This window comes from Magnolia sinica, chromosome 2, assembly GCF_029962835.1.
Source record: "Magnolia sinica isolate HGM2019 chromosome 2, MsV1, whole genome shotgun sequence".
In the NCBI taxonomy this organism is placed as follows: domain Eukaryota; kingdom Viridiplantae; phylum Streptophyta; class Magnoliopsida; order Magnoliales; family Magnoliaceae; genus Magnolia; species Magnolia sinica.
This window is the reverse complement of record NC_080574.1, coordinates 129,874,669-129,901,772: the sequence shown is the minus strand read 5'-3', so window position 1 is coordinate 129,901,772 and position 27,104 is coordinate 129,874,669. Positions and strand designations below refer to the sequence as shown.

The 27,104-nt window shown below is 41.7% G+C and overlaps 1 protein-coding gene across 1 annotated transcript; it reads right to left on the bottom strand.

The window, feature by feature from the left end:
* Nucleotides 1–629: 629 nt before the first annotated feature.
* On the bottom strand, nucleotides 630–11,331 carry LOC131227770 (endonuclease 4-like). The gene is made up of 6 exons (XM_058223582.1): nucleotides 11,208–11,331; nucleotides 10,183–10,322; nucleotides 9,380–9,472; nucleotides 9,230–9,297; nucleotides 9,026–9,099; nucleotides 630–882 (listed from the first exon to the last, which is right to left on the bottom strand). The coding sequence occupies exons 1-6, from the start codon at nucleotides 11,329–11,331 to the stop codon at nucleotides 749–751; spliced, it is 633 nt and encodes a 210-aa protein (XP_058079565.1). The 3' UTR covers nucleotides 630–748.
* Between the last annotated feature and the right edge of the window lie 15,773 nt (nucleotides 11,332–27,104).

Genomic DNA, 27,104 nt, shown 5'->3' with positions numbered 1-27,104 from the left:
CTCTCTCTCTCTCTCTCTCTCTCTCTCCATGTACCCTGCAGTTTTATCTCTGTATATACATCATAGCCTCCCTCTTCCCTCTCTCTATCCAGCCCACATCCTTTCCATGGGAATGGGATCTCTACCAATTTTCGCCCTTAGGACGTATTCTCTTCTCTTGGGCCAGGCAAAATGAACTTTTCGAATAAGCCTGGCCAAACAGTTCAAAATCTGGGCTGAAGCCAACACCAGCCCCAGCCATTGACAGCCCCACGTATTCTCTTCTCTCGCAGAGGTTTGTACTTCAAATCTTGCAATTAACCTTTCTTGCCAAAAAAATGTCCCTCTTGAGTTACTTGGTTCAAGCCTACGGAGTGAAGATCTAGTCAACCAAATCAGGTGTTTAAGTCTAATACATTCCAAGCCTACAGGACAACTCAATCTATTATAATTAGGTCGGGCGAGAGAGAGAGAGGGAGAGAGAGAGAGAACATGCCAACACTAAATAATCATTCCAAGGGACCATGTCATCATTCTAAATAAAGGAGAAGACCATATCATCGCATGGGTCTTCTCCTTTTTTATTGTGGGCACCGACCATCTTGGCCCATGGTTCAACTGCCCACACTTCACCAACTAAAACCACATGATATATCAAGCGACCATAGATAATGATATTGTCGGCCATGTAAGTCTAACTGATTATTACAAACTCCTACTAATGACAGCCAAAACGTCACGACCCTTGGATGAGTTCCATTGAAGCACTTCATGCGATAGCAACCACTGGATTTCTTTGGCCACCACTTACATCGAAAATCCGGTTCAGAACAGAAGCCAATCTTACACCAGCTTGTGCAATCCTCTTTTGAACAATGGGAAGCCGTGAAAGGAAATACTCATCTGCAAGTGGTCAACACCAATAATATATAATGAATAACAAGAATATTAATCAATAAATCCTTTTTTTAACTACTTGGGTGAATGCCAGTGTGGAAAACGTGTGAAAGATCTGGGATGTTCATCAGTGTTGGGTTTGTATCCCAACTACTTGCCGATGTGTGGCTGCAGCCACCGTAGACTAAAAGATTGAAAAGAGAAAGATATGAACTGCTGCTGTATTTTCTTATATATAGAAACGAATTACATTGCTGCCTTTATAGGCTTTCTTATACTATGAAATTACTAATTTATCCCTGTTTAGATTCATCCTAGGGGCATCTAAAAAAAGAAAAAATCCAAAGGAAAAATCTACTGTTTATCTTCTCCAACTAATATTCTAAACTTAGAAAAATCTCACAGCTAAAAAAATCTTACAGCTAGCATGCACAGCTAGCACACGCACCCTTCACGCGGTTTTGGATTTGCAAAATCCTCCACTGTATCCAACACTCCCCTTCAAACCAAAACCGGCTTCATTCCGAGCATCGTTCTTAGTCGTTTGAATGCATCTGTCGGCAATGCCTTTGTGAAAATATCCGCCACCTGTTCCGTAGTACGACAATACTCTAATTTCATCGTTTTTTGCTTCACATGATCTCTCAGAAAATGGTATCGGGTATCAATGTGTTTGCTTCTTCCATGCTGCACCGGATTTTTGGCTAGCTCGATTGCCAACTTGTTATCCACATATATGACTGTGGATTCTTCTGCGGATGTTTCAGCTCCTTTAGCAGATTTCTCAACCAAATTCCTTCACAGACGGTAGACGATGCTGCCATGTACTCTGCTTCACATGTGGACAGGGCGACCACACTCTGCTTTTTCGAATTCCATGTAAATGCTGTCGACCCAAGATAGAAAACATAGCCTGTGGTGCTTTTTCTTTCATCTTGATCACCACCCCAATCACTATCAGAGTATCCATACAACATCGCATCATCATTATACGGATAAAAATACCAAACTCAATAGTCCCTTTGATATACATCAGTACTCGTTTTGCAGCTAGCCAGTGTGACTCTTTTGGGGCTTCCATATACCGGCTTAGAAGCCCAACACTGTAGACTATATCTGGCCTAGTGATTGTGAGGTACCTTAAGCTTCTGATTAGGCTCTTGAATAGGGTTGAGTCGACATTTCTTCCTTCTCCATCTTTCGTGAGCTTCAGGCCTGTTGTAACAGGTGTATTTAGGGCTTTACAGTCGACCATCTGAAACTTCTCAAGAAGTTCCTTTGTGTACTTCTTCTAGGATATGTGAATGCCGCCGACTTGTTGCTTCACCTCAATGCCTAAGAAGAAAGACATCAATCCACCATCAGTCATCTCGAACTCTTTGAACATAGCCTGCTTGAATTCTTCAAACATCGCCTGACTGCTCCCAGTGAACAGTAGATCATCAACATATAAACAAGCGATAAGCATATCACCATGGGCATTCTTCTCTGTGTAGACGACATGCTCATATGGACATTTGATGAAACCATTTTCTTGAAGATAACTGTCGATCCGTGCATTCCAAGCACGAGGAGCTTGCTTCAACCCATACAGGGCTTTCTTCAGCCGATACACCTTGTGTTCCTCCCCTTGCATGACAAAGCCTTCAGGCTGGTCAACGTTTACTTCTTCTTCAAGTACCCCATTTAAGAATGCAGATTTCACATCTAGTTGGTAAATCATCCAACTGTGATGAGCTGCAAGGGAGATTATCATTCTTACAGTGTCAAGGCGAGCAACTGGGACGAAAACTTCTTCATAGTTTATGCCATATTTCTGTTTGTAACCTTTTGCTATGAGCCTTGCTTTATATCGTTCGATCTTACCATCGGCATTCCACTTGATTTTGTACACCCATTTGAGACCAATGGTCTTCTGGCTTTTGGGGAGTGAAGTCAACACCCATGTTCGATTCTTCTCGATGGCATGAATCTCTTCTTCCATAGCCTTTCTCCAACATTCTTCATTCACAGCCTCATCGAATGTGAGAGGCTCATGGTCCGCATACAGGCAGAGTAAATTTACTTCCTCAGTTTCTGCATAGATATCGTTGAGGCTTCTCATTTTAATAGGAGCCAAGGGTGAAGAAGAATCGGATGAAGATGTGCTGGATGAATTCTGATTTGATGAAGTACTTCCAGGAGAGATGGAGCGTACTCCTGGACTTCGGCGATTCGAAGGGGGTGATGTCTGCTCTTGAATCTCAGGTCTCTCTTCTTCGTATTCTTCGACCTCGACCTGCTTTTCTTTAGCCGAGTTTCCCTCGTTCCATTTCCATGCTTCTTTCTCACAAAATACCACATCTCTACTCACCACCAGCTTATTGGTTAGTGGGTTGTAGAACTTATATGCCTTTGACTCTTCGCTGTAACCGATGAAGATGCATTTCTCGCCACGATCATCAAGATTTTTCCTTCTCGCTTCTGGAACTTGAGCGTAGGCGACACACCCAAAGATCTTAAGGTGCGCCACGCTCAGCTTGTATCCACTCCATGCTTCTTGCTGTGTCTTAAATCTAACACTTTTGGTCGGACACCTATTAAGCAGATAGGCAGTACATGCAACTGCCTCTGCCCAGAAATTCTTTGGCAGACTTTTTTCCTTTAGCATGGTCCTCGTCATGTCGAGGATGGTGCGGTTCTTCCGTTCTTCAATTCCATTTTGTTGTGGCGTGTATGCTGCAGTGTGTTGTTGCTTAATGCCATGTTCCTTGCAATATTCTCGAAAAATATTTGAGGTGTACTCCCCACCTCTGTCAGATCGGAGAGTTTTGATTTTAAGACCACTTTTTTTTAACAAGGACCTTAAAATTTTTAAAAATAGTAAAAGCAGCAGACTTCTCTTTAATTACATACACCCATAATTTTCTACTAAAATCGTCAATGGAGGTAATAAAGTATTTATTACCTCCAAGAGAGATTGGCTCTAATGGTCCACAGATGTCAGTGTGAACTAACTGCAACGATTCTCTTGCTCTTCGGGATACTCCACTCGGAAAGGAGTTTCTTTGTTATTTCCCAAGTGTGCATGTCTCACACACATGTTCTGGAGCTTCAATGGCAGGCAAGCCATGCACCATGCTTGATGAGGACAGAAGTTTCTGTTCACTCCCCAAGTATAGGGTTGTGATGTAGTAATAAACTCGGTAAGACCGAGGTCGAATCCACAGGGACTGATACCTGTAGGTTATCTGAAACCAAGTAGAACTAGAACTAGACTAAGATGTGATCTAAACCAAATAGAATTTAGGAAATAATTGTGGAATAATTATCTAAAACTTTAAGAATTCGGAGAAAGGGAACTAGGGATTCAGAGGATCCACTTGTGGAGATCAGGGAGATCTTATGCCTGCTTCAAAAATAATGAAAATTAAACTGAACTTCCTCTGATATAATTTTAAAGAGATGAAAGGTATATGAATTAGAGTGGATTCAATCACCAAACCATGCCCAAGAGACAAAGTCAACAACAGAATTAAACTAATTGCCAACCAATCAGATGATTATGCAGGTTAGGAAGGATACCGCCATCCAACCATGCCCAGGAGACGATGGCGAACAACAGGGCTTCCTGACGTCATAATCAAAAATAAGGAAAAAGAAATTAATACTCAAAGCCATTGCAGACCCATTGTAATTTCAGTCACAACAGACCATTAAAAACCAAAAGCATTCCCTTAATTAAAATAAAATAAACATCAGTTCAGTCTAAACAAAAGGCACATGCATAAATTTTCCCATCAGACTACAAGCTTCACCTCTTAGCCCTAGCTAAGAGGTTTAGCCGACCATGATTGGCTAAATCAAAAAATAAACAAAAAGAAGGGAAAAAGAAAAGAAAAGACAAACAAAACAAATAACTCAACTCAATCTTATTCACATCCAGCCGTCTCCCTGCCTTCGTGCTCCCTGTCTTCACCTACCAATTTCCAGCCGTCTGTCCTCCCTTCCCATTCTTCTCCTTGACGTCCAGCCAAGCTCTTCTCCCCACGGCCCCCTTTTCTTTTCTCTTTTTCTTTCTTTATAAGCCAATAGGACGTCCGTTAGGAGAGAGCCAAAACTCCTCACGCACGCTGCTGAGTTGGAACCGTCCTTTCTTCGCAGTCCGATTCATGATAGGAATAGAATTCTTACGCTGAAGTTCTGGTGGGGCCCATTCTTGAATTCAAACAAGAGATCCACTCCGTTCACCAGATTCTCCTCGAAAAATTGACCGGAGATGGTCAGTTTTGGATCAGATTCAGCGTGACCCATGAAAGAGATCAACTGCAACAGTTGTAAGACAGTCCGTTTGTGATCATTGAAACCAGCACCTGCGCATGTATGAGTGTATAAAGACAACATGGGCTTGGCTAAAGCGAGCCCCTCTGTATGATGGGCGGTTAAGATCAGACATCTGATCATCGCCAGTGGGCCAGGACGATTCGGAACGTCTGGTTTTCATGGACGCAGCAATCTGCGCCAACTCCTTGGGCTGATAATTTGGTGGGGCCCATGGTCGGACTTTCCAGAGAAATCCACCCCGTACATCAGTTTCTCCTCGAAAAACCGTTCGGAGATGGATAGTTTTGAATTTCTTCTGACGTGGCCCACTTAATTTTCTATTTTACCGTCCGTCCTCCGTTTGAATGGTTGAAATCCGCTTCATGCTATCTTCTATAATTCCTCCACCTAGGAGAGGGTCAAGCCACCCCTCTAAGACACATTAGACGGTCCAGATCATGAAAAAGGATGATGGATGGGGCTCACTGTCAAAACCCAATCACAAGCACGTACGTCACTGGACGTTTTTTCACTATTTGCATGTTTTGTACAAAAAATTGGTGGGGCCCACTTATGATGACATTCTTGGAGATCCACTCCCTCCATCAGCTCCTGTACATAGTGTTAGCCCATGGCTTCTAGTTTAAAGTAGATCTGACTTCAGGGTGGGCCACACGCTAAACCAATGTATGGATAACATTCACCGTTAAAAAAATAATGTGCTTCACGTAAGCCATGCATGACACATCTATTTACAGATTTGCCATTCTGTTTTGTTATATCTTCTGCCGTCAGTATCCCCTGATTGCACCATCCAAAAGAAGTGAAATTTGACAAATATCCACCGTTTTTCGTGCTCTTTCCATCAGTTCAGTTTGGGTCCAGATCTCCCAAGGATGTCCAAGATGCTTTCTTAATGGTTATTATCCTCCGATCTCTCTGTTGGGCCACTTCCACAAGGATCTAATGGCTGAAATTTGACGTGTACGGTTAATTTATGGTCCTCAGGCCATGTATGAAGTTTCGAGCCGAGTGGATGGTGGAAACCCTGTGATCTTGCATTCTGACTAACTTTCAGGCCACTTAAGCTTCAGTTTCTCAATTTTCTCGAATCTCTGGCGTGTATATCCATCGATCTTGGTCCCTTGGAGTCCATTCCTTGCTCTGGTGACTTCGGAGCATTAAATCCATGCTTTAATACTCTTTTTCAATCAAAGCTCCTTATTACATCCTGCAACAAAAACACGATTAAATTATAATATTAGGCATTATCGTGTACGTAAAATCAGGCAGTAATCGGGGTCTGATATGCAATATTCGACCCTCAACAGTTTCAAGCCACTGAAGTTTAGATGGCCAAAGCGAAGATGCCACGTCCAGGAATCATTCTTTGCTTTCCCATAAAAACACTTCTCAAGCATTGTGTTTATATGGAGAGGAAACATACGATTCTTCGCCATCTGGACTTTTACAATCAAACGTCCATGGATACCTCTTATGGAAAGAGAAGAGTTCTCCATGTGTATGACATACCCTTTTTCGAGGAGTTGTCCGAGACTCAGTATGTTACTTTTCATGTTGGGCACGTAGTACACATTAGAGATATAGTTTGGAACACCATTCTTCTGAAAGATTTAGATTTTGCCTTTACCTTTCACTGGCGTTTTTGATGAGTCTCCAAACGTTACATCGCCATGAACTCCTTCTGTGAGTTCCACAAAAAGTTTCTTGTCGCCGCACATGTGATTACTTGCACCCGTGTCGAGATACCATACATCCTGCTGATCACTACTTTTCTCTTGTGCAAGGAGAAGTGTAGAGCTTTCTTGTTCATGGCCTGATGCTTCAGCATAGTTGGATAACTTGTCTTGAGTTACCGGCTTGCTCCAGCAATCAGATGCATAGTGGCCAAGCTTGTTGCAATTATAGCATTGGATGTTCTTTGTACTTCCCCGTCCACGCATAGATCTACCTCTACCATTTTCTCTTCCACGGAAATTGGTATTCTTCTGTTGGTTTTGGCCATGACTTTGTTGGTATCCGCGCCCTCTACCTCTTGCGCGATTGTTAGTAAAACGTCCACCACGTTGTGAACTTCCACGTCTACCATTGTTATCATTCAGAGTCAATCTTGACTCCAAAGCTTGTTCCATCGGCATGGAACTGGCATTCTTCTGCATTCGTTGCTCATGAACTTACAACGATCCCATCAGCTCCTCAATGGAGAGTTTCTCAATATCTTTTGATTCTTCAATCGCCACAACCACATGCTCAAACTTGGTTATGAGGGATCGAAGTATCTTTTCAACAACTCGGACATCTTCAATCTTTTCACCATTTCTTTTCAAATTATTGACAGTTACAAGCAAACGCGAAAAATAATCAGTAACATTCTCACCTTCCTTCATGTGAGTCGCTTCGAACTCGGCTCTTAATGTTTGAAGGCGAACCCGCTTCACTCGATCTACACCCTTGAAGATGGTGCCAAGGGTATCCCATGCTTGCTTGCTTGCTTGATGTTGCTTCGGCAATCTTTTCGAAGGTGGATTCATCCAACCCTTGATAGAGGAGAAATAAAGCCTTATTGTCTCTCTTCCTTTGATTTTTGAGCGCTTCGTTGGTGAAGGCGGTTTCTTCTTCCATAGTGGGTTCTTCATACCCATCGGTGACGATCTCCCATAGTTCTTGTGACCAGAACAATGCCTTCATTTGGATGCACCATTTTTCATAGTTGTCCTTTGACAACTTAGGAACCTCCGGCTGGATTGTGCTAGCCATCTTTTTCTATTTCTTTTTTCTTTTTTTTAAAGGATGGACTAGAAGAAGAGATTTTGTTTTTTTTTTTTGTGCTGAAATCTGATTTTTTGAAATTTTTTTTTTTCAATCTCTGATTTTTTTGAAACAGATTGTTTGCTGCAATCTGATTTTTGGAAAAACAGATTTTTCGAAATCTGATTTTTTTAAAAACAGATTTTTCTGCTCTGCTGCAATCTGATTTTTGAAAACAGATTTTTTTTGAAATCTGATTTTTTTAAAAACAGATTTGCAAACCTCCTTCTCACGGCTTTTGAAAAACAGGTGTTAAAAACAGCTTTTGAAAAACAGCTTTAGGACCTGTTTTTTCAAAAAGGACCTCTTTCTCACGGCTGCAATTTGATTTTTGAAAACAGGGAGTACAGCAGGACCTGCCTTTTGCTGATGAGGCCCAATGATCGAATGCTGCTTTGATACCACTTTGTTGGGTTTGTATCCCAACTACTTGCCGATGTGTGGCTGCAGCCACCGTAGACTAAAAGACTGAAAAGAGAAAGATATGATCTGCTGCTATATTTTCTTATATATAGAAACGAATTACAATGCTGCCTTTATAGGCTTTCTTATACTATGAAATTACTAATTTATTCCTGTCTAGATTCATCCTAGGGGCATCTAAAGAAAGAAAAAATCCAAAGGAAAAATTTACTGTTTATCTTCTCCAACTAATATTCTAAACTTAGAAAAATCTCACAGCTAAAAAAATCTTACAGCTAGCATGCACAGCTAGCACACGCACCCTTCACACGGTTTTGGATTTGCAAAATCCTCCACCGTATCCAACAATCAGGAGGTCTCCTTTGCGTGTTTTCCCTGGCCCAAAAATGATGCCCATCAGCTCACTTGGTGGGGTAGATAAAATGGTCCGATAGAATAAATCATCACAAATTCAGCCCACCTGATGGCAAGCGGGGACAAACACAACTGGTGGGACACACCTGATGCAAGGTCCAATCACATACACGTGTGCCACATTGGCACGTGTTCTATGAGTGTTTTGCTTGGAATCTATTTTTCTCCTTCTTTTTCTTACCTCCGAGAGTCGAATTGTTAGTAACATTTTTATATGCATAATCACACGCGAGTCTAACACTCTCAGATGCATACCTACAAATTACATATTCTTCGAATGTTAGACCATGTTAATAGCTAAAAAATCATTTAATCAAGCATATCAAAAGACTAAAAGAGATGTGATTAGATTTAGAAATGCATGGTTTCGATCCCTTAAGCTTACTTATCTGGACAAGCCACTGATTTTGGACCACATGTCTCCCATTCATGAATTTCATCCATCCATTCCTCCTAGCAAGAAAAAAGAAAACTACCATCAAACACTCATGATCCCCAATAGCGGACATGTTTTCAACGGTGATGATGAACTTACAGTAAGGTTCCGCTGGATGGATTCCATCATGCGGTTGAGATCATTGCCATAGAAGTCACTCATGGCTGTTTGGATAATATTATCGTCCCACACCTAGAATTACAAGACAACCATTATACAATGCTGAATGGGATGAAAGCGATTCCTATTTAGCCGGTGGCCACAGTGATGGGTACACCATTTGATGATCGAAATCATTCATCTGATGGGACCCACGAAAGAATCATACCCCAAAATGTCCCCAATTATAAAATCTTAATCTTATGATGGATGGTTTTTTCTTCTCCGGACTATGGACCGTTAATTGGACTATTAAAGATAATTTAATGGGTAGGGAGAATCCAAAGCTTCAAGCAGAAATTATCATTTGAGGTCTCTCTTATTCTGAGAGAAGGGAATGGGCCAGCTGATGGTATGGCAAAAATAGGCAGTATTGAGCAGACTGGTAAGGTGTTTGAGCAGTTTTCGCTTCTCCCTCCCCACATTCAAGGTCTCCTTTTCCTCGACAAGATTGGTCTCGGCTCTATCAGAGATTCTCCTGTGTAGTTGTATAGTTTTTGAGGCCGAGGGCCTCCTTTTGTTTGGCTCCCCAGTCTTTTGCCCTGGGGCGCCTGATTTCTAGCGTCTCTGTAAAGTTTCAACTTCAATTCAATACAAGAGATTTTTTGGAAAAAAGAAAAAAAAAAAAAAGAAGATAATTTAATGGAGATATTTTAGGACACGGCTCATCTATAATAAGAAACACCCAATTGATGGTCTGGATCACTGCAGAGAGAGAGAGAGAGAGAGAGAGAGAGATGTACTTTGTGAAGGTTGGTCATCTTTTGGTACCCGTGCACACGGATGGTGTTACCGCCGAAATCTGCCCGAAAGCCTACATGCAGAGGTTGGTGTATGTCTCCAACGATGTGGGAGAGGAACATCAAGCTCTCTGTAAGGTTATCTGATCACAAAAAATTCAAAATACAGAATGGTTCTAATCAACAGAAAGGAAATATATATATATATATATATATATCATTGTAGGCTGCAAATTAAGATGAGTTGCTAAGAGTTTTTACATCTATTTGATGAATCTCCGTAAGTTTGAAGCTGAGCGGTGAATTATTGATTGCTCCAACCACACACATATCCTGCTGTCCTATCTCGTTGTAACAATCCCCTTTAATATCAAGACAATTAAAAAAAAAAAAAAAAAGGTAAATAAACTTGTGATTTTTGTCTCTTAAAGTGTGTTTGGATGCTCAGTAAAAATGATTTCTAATAACTCATTTCATTAAAAATGACCAATGTGTGGCGTAATTAACTCCATTCATAAATACCTTCAATTTAAGTCCAATGTGAAACACTTGGCATTGTAGTTAGAGGTTTGGTAGTTACTGAATTAAAATGATTTCAAACCACATTGGTAATTCCCCTTTGTTGAAATGATTTATTGCAATTCAATTCAATTGAGCATCCAAACGCCAATTTAACTTCAACTCTTGATGTCAACGAAATGCACAGAAAAGTGAGCAATATGTTAAAGCCAACCTCATTAAAGGTTTTTTTTTTTTGGTGTGTGTGTCTCATTTAGCCCAATTTTGCTATATATATACAAGAAAAGATCCCCTGACCTTTACATATCTGCAAATGACAACCTCCATCTTAGTTTATGGCAGCTTAAATAAGGCTAGATAAGCTGCCAAATGACTTCTTTTGCTCCTCTCAGTTAAAAGCACAACCCTAAACATCTCCCATTGCCTATTCAATGACAAATCTCTCTCTCTCTCTCTCTCTCTCTCTCTCTCTCTCTCTCTCTCTCTCTCTCTCTCAAAGTAAAAAAAACAAAGTAAAGATTCTCTTGTGTAAAGTGGATTTTCATAGGATATCGCAGCAGAAGCTGAACAATACTTCAACTCTTTATTCACCTCTGAAGTATCCTCATTCAATGACGAAATCGTGGAATGCATCCCTCACCTGATTACGGAACAAATGAATAGGGGTTTGTTGCTTCCTCTGACGTTGGAGGAAGTCAAAGTGGCTGCTCTCTCTATTCCAGACGACAGTGCCCCAGGTCCGGATGGCTTTGGTGGCTCCTTCTATTCCTCATGCTGGGAGGTAATTGGCAACGACATCTATGAAGCAGCCAAAGACTTCCTCAACGGTGGCCTGATTCCTCGAGCCTTCCAATGCACATCGATTTGCCTCATTCCTAAGAAGAAGACCTCGGAATTCATCACCGATTTTCGGCCCATAAGCCTATGTAACTACATAATGAAGATTTTTTCCAAGATTCAGGCTAATAGGCTGGCCCACATCCTTCCAGCCTTGATCTCTCCCTAACAAGCAGCTTTTGTCAAAGGGAGATCAATTGTAGAGAATACTGCTATAGCTAGAGAGATGGTCCATGAGATTGACAAGCCTGTTTATGAAGGCAACTTAATCCTTAAAATTGACATGGAAAAGGCCTATGACTACCTTGAATGGGGTTTCATCTCCCAAGTCTTTCAGAAATTTGGCTTCGACGAGTGATGGATCAACTGTATTCAGAGGTGCTGGACGAATATATGGTTCTCGGTCATTATTGATGGTCGAAGCTTTGGTTTCTGCGAATCAGGCCGTGGTCTCAGGCAGGGAGACCCGCTCTCACCTTCCATATTTATTTTGGCAGCTGAAGTATTCAGTAGGGGCCTCTCCAGCCTATTCTCCTCTGGGAGATGCCAGCCCTACAAGCTCCCTAAGACCTGCCCCATGATCACTCACTTGTGTTTTGTTGATGACGCTGTCCTTTTTCTTAATGGCAAGATGTCCATTGTGCAATCTCTCATCTCATTTATTAGGAGCTACAAATCAATCTCTAGTCAGAAGGTGAATAACTCCAAGACTGTGTTTATCCTGCCAAAGAAATCAGTCACGAGCAAGTCCCAGAAGCTGAGCAACTTAACAGGTTTTAGGCATACCCCTCTTCCTACAATTTATTTGGGCATCCCTCTCACAAAAGGCAAAGTCTGTGGTTCATTGTTTCACCAGCTTACCCAAAAAAAAACTTCCAAGATTGAGGGATGGAAAGCAAAGCTTCTCAACCCGGCGGCAAAGCTCATTCTTATCAAACATGTTCTATCTGGCATCCCCATCCACATGCTCTCGGCTATTCCCATCCCTAAAGCAGTCTTAAAAGTGATTGAAAGAGCAATTTTCAACTTCTTTTGGGGCAGTTCAGAATATGGGAACAGGAGGTACTGGGTCAAATGGACCACGGTTTGCACTCCCCTATCTGAGGGCGGTCTTGGTATCAGACGACTTGATGACGTCATGAGTGCATTCCGCATCAAGATGGGTTGACATCTGCTTCAAGGCACCTCCCTTTGGGCCGGCTTATTCTCTGCAAAATACCTTCAGAAGTTACTGCGCAATCGAGGTATGGATGGAAACGCCAGCTCTTTAGTCTGGAAACCAATTTTTAGACATCTCCAATTTCCTCTGCTGCACTCCAGATGGATGGTTGGAGAAAGCATCATCAATTTCTGGACTTCCAACTGGATGGGGAGAGGCTTGCTCCTTGGCTCAACAACTTCTTCAATCCCCTCGTCTTTGTTGAAGCTCTCTGTTAGAGATTTCAGCCTTTCTCAACACGCCAACCTGAGGTCAGCTCTTCAGAACATTCTCTCCCCTGATGCTTGGTGTTGTGTTCAATCTGCCTACATCTCCATTACTAACAGAAAGGACAAAATGATCTGGGACCTGTCCGCCTTCGGATCATTCTCTCTCAAATCGACCTGGAACGCCATCCGATCTCAGCACCCCTCCCTCCCTTTCACCAGATGGATTTGGAATGCAGTGCTTCTCCAAAAATGGCCATTTTTAGCTAGAAGATGATTCACGGTGCAGTCCCAACTGATGCGTCTATCCAAAAAATTGGGATTGTCTTGGCTTCGAAATGTGAATGCTGCGAGTTGGCTGTTTCTAACCCCATGAATGCCACCTCTTCTCAATCGCAAACTGACAGTCAACAATCTCATTCTCGTGATTCCCAAAGCCTTTGGTCTATGGAAGATTTGGACCACCTATTTAGCCGTGGTAGAGTTGCAGCAGATGTGTGGTGTCATTTTTAAAGACTCTTCGATGTCCCTTCCATGCCAAACATGTCTATCCTTCAGCGCTTCCTCTGCTGGTCCAACAGAGCTAGTCGCAGGTGCAAAGTCTCCTTCCTCACGGGCCTCACTCCTAGCCTCATTACCTGAGAAATATGGATAAACCGAAACTCAGCCCGCTACGACGATCGTTGTATGTCAGCCCCTTTGATAATCTCTAACATCTCTAGATGGTTAAGAGAAATCGGTCCCTCTGTTCCCGCTCCAGACAAACTCTCCTTAGCTGACTCCATTGTTCTCGGCTCTCTGGGAATCCCATCTGCTGCTACCAAATTCCCAGGTAATCCTACCTTAGTCAAGTGGTCCAAACCCCCCCTGGTTGATTGAAGCTTAATGTAGACGGTTCCTCAAGGGGCAACCCGGGGGTGAGTGGTGGTGGTGGTATCTGCAGAGATCACCACGGGAAGACAGTATTTGCGTTTCACAGATTTTATGGCCGCTCTACTAACATGGCTGCGAAAGCTCAGGCCATGCTAGATGGTCTAACTCTTTGTTTCAAGTTGGGGCTGCCAAATATAATGGTTGAGACTGATTCCCAAATTTTGGCGAATGCGATCGATGACCCCCATGACTCTTGCTCCTGGAATATATGGTATATCATTGGAGCAATCAAGCAACTGCGAGGAAGTCTCAACACCAAATTTAATCACATCCTAAGGGAGGGCAACTCGGCGGCTGATGCCTTGGCGAGACGAGATAGCAATGGTGCCCCAAACAGAATTTTTGACTCCTGGTCGGCCCTGCCCAGACAGGTGAGGGGTGCTGTCATCCTTGACAATGCTGGTATTGGGTGTCTCAGACTCCCTTGATCGGGATTCAAACTGCGTTCCTACTACTTTTTACGTTACATGAGGAGTGAGGCCCGGAACCTTTTTGTTGGGGCCCACTTGACATATTGTACAAACTTTAGTTGACTCAATGAATTGCGGCTCTGTTCTTAAAAAAATAAATAAATAAAATAAAATAAAAAATAGTGCGGTCTAGGTATATCCTGTGACCCAACTAAAAAGATTGGTGTGTCCCATCATCTGTACCATAGACTGGTAAGAAGTGGGGGATGTGGAATGCCCCCAAGTGGGTCACATGGTATGCTGCTGACAAATGAAGAAGAGGAATCGGATAGGGAGAGTAGATGTCTTGGTCATATATAGTATTTTGGCATGCTGAATATGAGTGCTTGTTATATGAAGATTTAAAAAAAGGGAGACAAGCCAAGAGTCAAAAAAAAAAAGTGATGATTTTCATCTTCCGATGCTCTCTCTCTCTCTCTCTCAAAAAAAGTGATGATTTTCATCTTCCGATGCTCTCTCTCTCTCTCTCTCAAAGTAAAAAAAGAGTAAAGATTCTCGTGTAAAGTGATGATTTTCTTCTTTCCATTCCATTATGGGCATGCATCTGACATGCACATGGGGTGCTTAATCAATAGGTCACATCAAGGTTACAGGCAACTCCTGTAACATTTTAAGATCCTAATTCCTAACCATTGGATGAGTAGATTAGATCACCTGTTAGCTCCTATCTTTTGGCAGTCCACTTGATGAGTAGATTGGATTGCCCATTAGGCGGTTCATGTTCAATGTGGGAATCAAGATACCAATGGTTTGGATAACTGAACCATGTTCCCCACTTGATGAGTGATTTTGATAATCTGCTAGCACCTCTTCGATGGGTGGTTTTTATAATCAGCCAAAACCCTTTGGATGAGCAGTTTTGATGATTTAGTGAAGTTTTTTTTATTAGGGGTTCCGATAATCTGTTCTCATCTATAAGATGAACGGTTCAGATAGTCTAGTGTCAGCCTAAAAATGATCATCTGTTGGTAGACTTCTCTTTCATAAGTAGATCAAAACTGTCTTTCTGAAGCATTTACAGTAGCAATTTAATTAACCCTGTCACTATAACGTGACGAAATGCTAACTCAAGGGTATTCATGCAGATAAGGTTATAAGGAAGGGGGTCATTTCCAAATTCGCGGAGGTATAAAAACCTCTGCATGAAATGACCTTGTTGGTAAGGAAAGTAAGAGCAAATCAAACTATCATCAAGCAATTTAGCATAAGTGAATAGTTAAAATTGCAAACTCCTGGGGTATTGACGAAATGTAGTGAGTACGACCATCGGTATTGGCGCCGCACATCATCAGCCCATTTACAAACTGATGCAAGCTGGCCCTTAGCGGATGATGGAAGAAGATCTTGAACAGCTTCTGACGTCTTCTCCGTAAATAGGGGCTATACCAAAAAAAAAAAAAAAGAATAAAGAATAAAAAAAGAAGTTAAAATATGCATTTGACTAAGAGCTATGATCCAATATAAAATCTTATTACCTCGATACAATGCAAAATCCCATATGGGTTTAAGTGGCCCATTTATGATCACCAAAGATAGAGGTACATGGTGCAAAAATAACCATGCTTGGATAATCACAGCCAAACAATCAAGGGCTTTAAAAAATGGATGGTGAGAGTAAATTAAAATTGGCCTTATCTTTCATTTCAATGGCTGTGATCAACAGTACGACTTGATCATAGGTGCACCCACTTGGGGCTCACCTATAAACTCATGGAGGGAGATGGGAAGGAGAATTGGTATTGGATGATGGCTCTCTAAGCTAATGGAAATGAGAAAGAAGGTATTCACCTCAGCTATCTTGCATATCATGAAATGGCCTTCATCACCCCAAGCATCTGTGTATGGAGCTCCACTCAGAGCAATTAGAAATATCTGAAATAGGAGTAAAAGGCCCATCTCCTTTTCTTTCTTCTCACTTACTCTTGTTCTCCCTGCACTCGTACATGTATATATAAGAAAATTCCTGGTCCTGGAACCTTTTGCTCTTCAGATCTTTTTTTTTTAGCTCTTTTTTTTTCTTCCTTTTCTTTTTTTCTGTTTTTCCTTGATGGTGTTTGGTATATCTCCACGCTGTTCATCCGTTTTTACAGCCCATTTTAGGATGTGGTTAGAAAAATTAAGTAGATCCAAATCTCAGATGGACCTCACCGAGGAAATAGTGGTGATTGAATGTCCGCCATTAAAATTTTTTTAGGCCCACCGTAATGTTTATTTGTCATCCAACTTGTTGATTAGGTCAATCAGACCTGGATGAAGGGAAAGTACAAATATCAGCTTGATCTAAAACTTTTAAAAAACATTTAAATCGTCATTTACCACTATTTTTATTGGTATGGTCCACCTGAGATGTGGATCTGCTTAATGTTTGGGATCACCCCCTGAAATGAGTTAGAAAAATGGATGGACGGCATCGATATACAATGCATTCATAATGTAGTTACCAAACGGTCAGGGTAACACTCAGTAAGGTGTTTCCCGGGTAACACCCAATCCACTCCCCAAAAAAAACATCATGTGTTGAACTTTCTTGCACCCTGACCCTTTAAACGTAAAACACGAACTCGGCTTCGGTAGTGACTCTCCAGTACCAAGCGCGGTACTGGTCGGTGCTTGAAAATCTATGTGGGTCTGACCATTATTCATGTGTCTTATCCACGCCGTCCATCCATTTTTCAGATTATTTCAGCGGGTGAGTCTAAAAATGAGGCATATCCAAATCACAGTGGACCGCATCATAAGATACAATGGTAATTAAAAGCGTACTATTAAAAAGTTTTTGGATGCCACAAAAGTTTTGGATTAAGCTGATATTTGTATTTTATCTTCATCTGACTTTTTTTATACCTAATCAATAAGTTGGATGGAAAATAAACATTACAATGTGCCTATGAAGTTTTTAATGGTGGGTGTTCAGCCACCACTGTTTTCCTGTGGTGTGGTCCACCTTAGATTTGGATCTACCTCTTTTTTTTTTTTCTTTTTTTCTTTTTTTTTTCTTTTTTTAACATACACACACACACCCCACCTTAGATTTGGATCTACCCCACTTTGGATTCATGTTCTAAAATGATCAGGAAAAATGGATATACGGCGTGGATAAAACACATACATCAAGGTAGCATTAGGAGGGCTAACAAACCTTTTTCCTGCGACAACCACTACCAAGCTCTGTATTGGAGTCACTACAGGGTCCGAGCCCGTGAAACACATGTTCAGGGAAACGGATTGGCTACTCCCCCGCCACCAGCCAATGGCTGATGGTCGGTGCTCTGTGGCCCCCACAATGATGTATGTGTTTCATCCATGCCGTTCATCTATTTTTCTAGATCATTTTATGGTATGAGACCAAAACTGAATTATATCACAATATCAAGTGGACCACATTATAGGAAACAGTGTTGAATGAATGTCAACCATTAAAAACTTTCTGGGTGCCATAAAAGTTTTAGATCAAGCTGAATTTTGTTTTTGCCCTTCATCTGGTTCTTTATGACCTAATCAACAGATTTGATGTCAAACAAATAGTACAATAGGCCTTAAGAGGATTTTAATGGTGGATTTCCAATCACCATTGTTTCCTTGCGGTGTGGTCTACCTGAGATTTATGTCCCTCTAATTTTTGGCCGAGAAATTTGTGACTGTACGACCCATTTATGGCCCATTTAGGAAACTACGCCCACCTCATTTTCCTTTGCGAGAATACGCCCCGGCTGTACGGAAGGCTTGCCAAAGGTCGAAAATGCCCCTGCTTGTTCCTTCAAGCGGATATGGGGTGCTCGAAGACGAGCACTGACACTCCTCGAACTCCGAGTTGTACGAACGATTCAAAAGATATCAGAGTTACATGGGCTCCACAGTTACGTATTTATTATATCCACAACGTTCATCCATAGTTCGAGATCATTTCGGAGCATTATCAAAAAAAAAAAAATCCTATCCAAAGATCAACTGGACCACGGCACAAAGAGCAACGGGAAAATTGATTTTAAGGGTTAAAAATTTTGTAGGGCCCACCATAACATTTATTTTCCATCCAATATATTCATAATGTCACAGAGACCTGGATGAAGAGGAAAAACAAATTTTGTAATGATCCAAAACTTCTGGGACCCCTGAAAGGGTTTCAATGGTAGACGTTCAATCTTCCACTGCCTTTTACAGTGTCGTCCATTTGATAGCTAAATCTATCTTATTTTTCTTCTCAAGCGTTATTACGAGTTCGCCAAATAGATGGACGGTTTGGATATAACACATACCTCATAAAAGGACCCACAAAGGCGGTGGGGATTATAACAGGGAAAAAAAGGCTACTATTTATGGCTACGGATTATAACCGTAGCGATAACCGCAGCCAATGCTTTTTCAATATGTCCTCTACTATACATCGAAGGTCTTTCGATATATACTTCGATATATCGAATGTCTTTCGATTAATCGGAAAAGGTCCAAAACTGTCCAGCAACTTTGCATAAAACAATCCTGCAATTTTCGATTAATCGAAGTGTATTCGATATGTATCGAAGATATAGCTACAGATTATAGCTGTAGCTATAACTGTAGTCCGTAAAAGTCTATGCAAATTTTTTTATTTTTTTATTTTTTATTTTTTAGTTTTTATTTTTTACATGGACAACTTTGTTCTACCTACAATTTTCTCTAATACATATTTATATAAATATGTATATATAAGCATATAAAAAAAAATTCTCTCTTTTTTTCATTTATTTCTCTATTCATTCAACAAGAATATCTTATAAACCAAAATTAGTTACTTGATGTACCCTATATGATTTTGGGGTAGGAGAAGATACTTTAGCCAACTAACCTAGTTATTTTCCAAGATTCCATCAGGTCGATGGTCGAAAATCCATTTCATTCACTTTGCGGTCAATTTCAATCAGTTCGTGGTCATTTTCATGCATTTCACCGTCAATTCCCTCCACTTCACGGACAATTCCATGCATTTCACGGTCATCCCAAACTATTCCGTGTTGATTCACGGTCGTTTCAAGGCATTTCGCGATCAATTCCCTTCACTTCACGATCATTTGCATGCATTTCGCGCTCAAATCGCTTCAAACCATGATCATTCCCATGCACTTCACGGTCATCCCAAACAATTCCGTGTTGATTCACGGTCGTTTCGAGGCATTTCGCGGTCAATTCCCTTCACTTCACGGAATTGTTTGGGATGACCGTGAAGTGCATGGGAATGATCATGAATTGATGCGATTTGAGCGCGAAATGCATGTAAATGACCGTGAAGTGAAGGGAATTGACCGCGAAATGCCTCGAAATGACCGTGAATCAACACGAAATTGTTTGGGACGACCGTGAAATGCATGGGAATGATCATGGCTTGAAGCGATTTGAGCGCGAAATGCATGCAACTGACCGTGAAGTGAAGGGAATTGACCGTGAAATGCCTCGAAATGACCGTGAATCAACATGGAATTGTTTGGGACGACCGTGAAATGCATGGGAATGATCATGGTTTGAAGTGATTGACCGTAAAATGCATGCAAATGATCGTCAAGTGAAGGGAATTGACCGCGAAATGCCTCGAAACGACCGTGAATCAACACGGAATTGTTTGGGATGACAGTGAAATGCATGGGAATGATCATGGTTTGAAGCGATTTGACCGCGAAATGCATGCAACTGACCGTGGAGTGAAGGGAATTGACCGCGAAATGCCTCGAAACGACTGTGAATCAACACGGAATTGTTTGGAATGACCGTGAAATGCATGGGAATGATCATGGTTTGAAGCGAATTGACCGCGAAATGCATGCAACTGACCGTGAAGTGAAGGGAATTGACCGCGAAATGCCTCGAAACGACCGTGAATCAACACGGAATTGTTTGGGACGACCGTGAAGTGCATGAGAATGATCATGGTTTGAAGCGAATTGACCGTGAAATGCATGCAACTGACCGTGGAGTGAAGGAAATTGACCGCGAAATGCCTCGAAACGACCGTGAATCAACACAGAATTGTTTGGAATGACCGTGAAATGCATGGGAATGATCAAGGTTTGAAGTGAATTGACCGCAAAATGCATGCAAATGACCGTGAAGTGAAGCGAATTGACCGCGAAATGCCTCGAAACGACCTTGAATCAACACGGAATTGTTTGGGACGATCGTGAAGTGCATGTGAATGATTATGGTTTGAAGCGAATTGACCGCGAAATGCATGCAACTGACCGTGAAGTGAAGCGAATTGACCGCGAAATGCCTCGAAACGACCGTGAATCAACACGGAATTGTTTGGGATGACAGTGAAATGCATAGGAATGATCATAGTTTGAAGCAAATTGACCGCGAAATGCATGCAACTGACCGTGGAGTGAAGGGAATTGACTGCGAAATGCCTCGAAACGACCGTGAATCAACATGAAATTGTTTGGGATGACCGCGAAATGCATAGGAATGGTCATGGTTTGAAGCGATTTGATCGCGAAATGCATGCAAATGACCGTGAAGTGAAGGGAATTGACCGCAAAATGCCTCGAAACGACCGTGAATCAACACGAAATTGTTTGGGATGACTATGAAATGCATGGGAATGATCATGGTTTGAAGCGATTTGACCGCGAAATGCATGCAAATGACCGTGGAGTGAAGGGAATTAACCGCGAAATGCCTCGAAACGGCCGTGAATCAACACGAAATTGTTTGGAATGACCGTGAAATGCATGGGAATGATCATGGTTTAAAGCGAATTGACCGCGAAATGCATGCAAATGACCGTGAAGTGAAGCGAATTGACCTCGAAATGCCTCGAAACGACCGTGAATCAACACGGAATTGTTTGGGACAACCGTAAAGTGCATGGGAATGATCATGGTTTGAAGCGAATTGACCGTGAAATGCATGCAACTGACCGTGGAGTGAAGGGAATTGACCGCGAAATGCCTCGAAACGACCGTGAATCAACACGGAATTGTTTGGGACGACCGTGAAGTGCATGGGAATGATCATGGTTTGGAGCGATTTGACCGCGAAATGCATGCAAATGACCGTCGAGTGAAGGGAATTGACCGCGAAATGCCTCGAAACGACCGTGAATCAACACGGAATTGTTTGGGATGACCGCGAAATGCATGGGAATGATCATGGTTTGAAGCGATTTGACCACAAAATGCATGCAAATGACCGTGGAGTGAAGGGTATTGACCGCGAAATGCCTCGAAACGATCGTGAATCAACACGAAATTGTTTGGAATGACCGCGAAATGCATGGAAATGATCATGGTTTAAAGCAATTTGACCGCGAAATGCATGCAAATGACTGTGAAGTGAAGGGAATTGACCGCGAAATGCCTCGAAACGACCGTGAATCAACACGGAATTGTTTGGGATGACCACAAAATGCATGGGAATGATCATGGTTTAAAGCGAATTGACCGCGAAATGCATGCAAATGACCGTGAAGTGAAGGGTATTGACTGCGAAATGCGTCGAAACGACCGTGAATCAACATGGAATTGTTTGGGATGACATGAAATGCATGGGAATGATCATGGTTTGAAGCGATTTGACCGCAAAATGCATGCAAATGACCGTGCAACTTAAGAGACTAGAAGAAGCACACTATGAACACAACTTGGAAAACATGGAGTGTGTACCGACATGGGTGTGTACTAACAAGCTAACCTAAAAAAGTAAAATAAAAAAAATATATGTAAAAAAAAAAAAAAAAAAACATATTAGAAAAAAAAACAGAAAAATTACACTTCGATATATCGAATAGAACACGATATATCGAAACTCTTTGATATAATCGAAACCTAATCGATTAATCGTAGAGTAAGTTGTCGATTATATCGAAATCTAGTCGATATAATATTAGTAAGTCATCCTTACAACCGACCGATATATCGACTATTATTCGATTGATCGAAAATAGTCACACACTGTCCAGCGACAAAATACTTTTTAAATTGTATTATCGATATAATCGAGTAGATGTCGATATATCGAGGTATCGATATATCGACTAGATTTCGATATATCAGAAATTGTCAGAAAATGTCCAGCGTCGAACTGCTTGTTTAGTGCAATTATCGATTATATCTCTGATATTTCGATATATCGAAGTAAGTATATATCGAGTAAATATCGATATATCGAAAATGTACCTCAATGGTCCAGCAACTAGAATCTTATTGACTGGGGAAGGGTTTCAAGTGGAGGAGATGGGCCACCATTCACTAATTGAGAAGCTCGATTTAAAAGAAGAAGGGAGAGGAGATGGTGATGGAATCGAGGGTATGTTGTTGTATGGGTCAATTGAGAATGATTATCCATCATCATCTGGTAAAGAATCTCTATTGATCGAAGTGCTCAAAGAAGGATATGATAATGGACTAGAGGATGTGATATTGCATCTGGTAAACAATTTTGTGTTGATTCACGGTCGTTTCGAGGCATTTCGCGGTCAATTCCCTTCACTTCATGGTCAGTTGCATGCATTTCGCGGTCAAATCGCTTCAAACCATGATCATTCCCATGCATTTCGCGGTCATCCCAAAGAATTCTGTGTTGATTCACGGTCATTTCGAGGCATTTCGCGGTCAATTCCCTTCACTTCACGGTCATTTGCATGCATTTCGCGGTCAAATCGCTTCAAACCATGATCATTCCTATGCATTTCGCGGTCATCCCAAACAATTCTGTGTTGATTCACGGTCGTTTCGGGGCATTTCGCGGTCAAATCGCTTTAAACCATGATCATTCCTATGCATTTCGCGGTCAAATCGCTTCAAACCATGATCATTCCTATGCATTTCGCGGTCATCCCAAACAATTCCATGTAGATTCACGGTCATTTCGAGGCATTTCGCTGTCAATTCCCTTCACTTCACGGTCATTTGCATGCATTTCACGGTCAATTCGCTTCAAACCATGATCATTCCCATGCACTTCACGGTCATCCCAAACAATTCCGTGTTGACTCACGGTCGTTTCGAGGCATTTCGCGGTCAATTCCCTTCACTCCACGATTAGTTGCATGCATTTCGCAGTCAAATCGCTTCAAACCATGATCAGTCCCATGCATTTCGCGGTCATCCCAAACAATTCCGTGTTGATTCACGGTCGTTTCGAGGCATTTCGCGGTCAATTCCCTTCACTTCACGGTCATTTGCATGCATTTCGCGGTCAATTCGCTTCAAACCATGATCATTCCCATGCATTTCACTGTCATTCCAAACAATTCCGTGTTGATTCACGGTCGTTTCGAGGCATTTCGCGGTCAATTCCCTTCACTCCACGGTCAGTTGCATGCATTTCGCAGTCAAATCGCTTCAAACCATGATCATTCCCATGCATTTCGCGGTCATCCCGAACAATTCCGTGTTGATTCACGGTCGTTTCGAGGCTTTTCGCGGTCAATTCCCTTCACTTCACGGTCATTTGCATGCATTTCGCGGTCAATTCGCTTCAAACCATGATCATTCCCATGCATTTCACGGTCATTTCAAATAATTTCGTGTTGATTCACGGTCGTTTCGAGGCATTTTGCGGTCAATTCCCTTGACTCCACGGTCAATTGCATGCATTTCGCGGTCAATTCGCTTCAAACCATGATCATTCCCATGCATTTCACTGTCATCCCAAACAATTTCGTGTTGATTCACGGTCGTTTCGAGGCATTTCGCGGTCAATTCCCTTCACTTCACGGTCAGTTGCATGCATTTCGCGGTCAAATCGCTTCAAACCAAGATCATTCCCATGCATTTTGCGGTCATCCCAAACAATTCCGTGTTGATTCATGGTCATTTCGAGGCATTTCGCAGTCAATTCCCTTCACTTCACGGTCATTTGCATGCATTTCGCGGTCAAATCGCTTCAAACCATGATCATTCCTATGCATTTCGCGGTCATCCCAAACAATTCCATGTTGATTCACGGTCATTTCGAGGCATTTCGCTGTCAATTCCCTTCACTTCACGGTCATTTGCATGCATTTCGCGGTCAATTCGCTTCAAACCATGATCATTCCCATGCACTTCACGGTCGTCCCAAACAATTCCGTGTTGACTCACGGTCGTTTCGAGGCATTTCGCGGTCAATTCCCTTCACTCCTCGGTTAGTTGCATGCATTTCGCAGTCAAATCGCTTCAAACCATGATCAGTCCCATGCATTTCGCGGTCATCCCAAACAATTCCGTGTTGATTCACGGTCGTTTCGAGGCATTTCGCGGTCAATTCGCTTCACTTCACGGTCATTTGCATGCATTTCGCGGTCAATTCGCTGCAAACCATGATCATTCCCATGCATTTCACGGTCATTCCAAACAATTCCGTGTTGATTCAAGGTCGTTTCGAGGCATTTTGCGGTCAATTCCCTTCACTCCACGGTCAGTTGCATGCATTTCGCGGTCAATTCGCTTCAAACCATGATCATTCCCATGCATTTCACTGTCATCCCAAACAATTCCGTGTTGATTCACGGTCGTTTCGAGGCATTTCGCGGTCAATTCGCTTCACTTCACGGTCATTTGCATGCATTTCGCGGTCAATTCGCTTCAAACCATGATCATTCCCATGCATTTCACTGTCATCCCAAACAATTTCGTGTTGATTCACGGTCGTTTCGAGGCATTTCGCGGTCAATTCCCTTCACTTCACGGTCAGTTGCATGCATTTCGCAGTCAAATCGCTTCAAACCATGATCATTCCCATGCATTTCACTGTCATCCCAAACAATTCCGTGTTGATTCACGGTCGTTTCGAGGCATTTCGCGGTCAATTCCCTTCACTTGACGATCATTTGCATGCATTTTACGGTCAATCACTTCAAACCATGATCATTCCCATGCATTTCACGGTCGTCCCAAACAATTCCATGTTGATTCACGGTCATTTCGAGGCATTTCACAGTCAATTCCCTTCACTTCACAGTCAGTTGTATGCATTTCGCGCTCAAATCGCTTCAAGCCATGATCATTCCCATGCATTTCACGGTCGTCCCAAACAATTTCGTGTTGATTCACGGTCGTTTCGAGGCATTTCGCGGTCAATTCCCTTCACTTTACGGTCATTTGCATGCATTTCGTGCTCAAATCGCATCGATTCATGATCATTCCCATGCACTTCACGGTCATCCCAAACAATTCCGTGAAGTGAAGGGAATTGACCGCGAAATGCCTCGAAACGACCGTGAATCAACACGGAATTGTTTGGGATGACCGTGAAGTGCATGGGAATGATCATGGTTTGAAGCGATTTGAGCGCGAAATGCATGCAAATGTTCGTAAAGTGAAGGGAATTGACCGCGAAATGCCTTGAAACGACCGTGAATCAACACGAAATAGTTTGGGATGACCGTGAAATGCATGGAATTGTCCGTGAAGTGGAGGGAATTGACGGTGAAATGCATGAAAATGACCACGAACTGATTGAAATTGACCGCAAAGTGAATGAAATGGATTTTCAACTATCGACCTGATGGAATCTTGGAAAATAACTAGGTTAGTTGGCTAAAGTATCTTCTCCTACCCCAAAATCATATAGGGTACATCAAGTAACTAATTTTGGTTTATAAGATATTCTTGTTGAATGAATAGAGAAATAAATGAAAAAAAGAGAGAATTTTTTTTATATGCTTATATATACATATTTATATAAATATGTATTAGAGAAAATTGTAGGTAGAATAAAGTTCTCCATGTAAAAAATAAAAACTAAAGAATAAAAAATAAAAGAATAAAAAAATTTGCATAGACTTTTACGGACTACAGTTATGGCTACAGCTATAATCTGTAGCTAAATCTTCGATACATATCGAATACACTTCGATTAATCGAAAATTGCAGGATTGTTTTATGCAAAGTTGCTGGACAGTTTTGGACCTTTTCCGATTAATCGAAAGACATTCGATATATCGAAGTACATATCAAAAGACCTTCGATATATAGTAGAGGACATATTGAAAAAGCATTGGCTGCGGTTATCGCTACGGTTATAATCCGTAGCCATAAATAGCAGCCTTTTTTTCCCAGTTGTAATCCCCACCGCCTTTGTGGGTCCTTTTATGAGGTATGTGTTATATCCAAACCGTCCATCTATTTGGCGAACTCGTATTAACGCTTGGGAAGAAAAATAAGATAGATTTAGCTATCAAGTGGACCACACTGTAAAAGGCAGTGGAAGATTGGACGTCTACCATTGAAACCCTTTCAGGGGTCCCAGAAGTTTTGGATCATTACAAAATTTGTTTTTCCTCTTCATCCAGGTCTCTGTGACATTATGAATATATTGGATGGAAAATAAATGTTATGGTGGGCCCTACAAAATTTTTAACCCTTAAAATCAATTTTCCCATTGCTCTTTGTGGTGTGGTCCAGTTGATCTTTGGATAGGATATTTTTTTTTTTAATAATGCTCCGAAATGTTCTCGAACTATGGATGAACGTTGTGGATATAATAAATACGTAAATGTGGGGCCCATGTAACTCTGATATCTTTTGAACCGTTCGTACAACTCGGAGTTCGAGGAGTGTCAGCGCTCGTCTTCGAGCACCACATATCCGCTTGAAGGAACAAGCAGGGGCATTTTCGATCTTTGGCAAGCCTTCCGTACAGCTGGGGCGTACTCTTGCAAAGGAAAATGAGGTGGGCGTAGTTTCCTAAATAGGCCATAAATGGGTCGTACAGTCGCAAATTTCTCATTTTTGGCCTAAAATGGTATGTAAAAATGGATGAACGGCATGGATGAAGCGCATACAT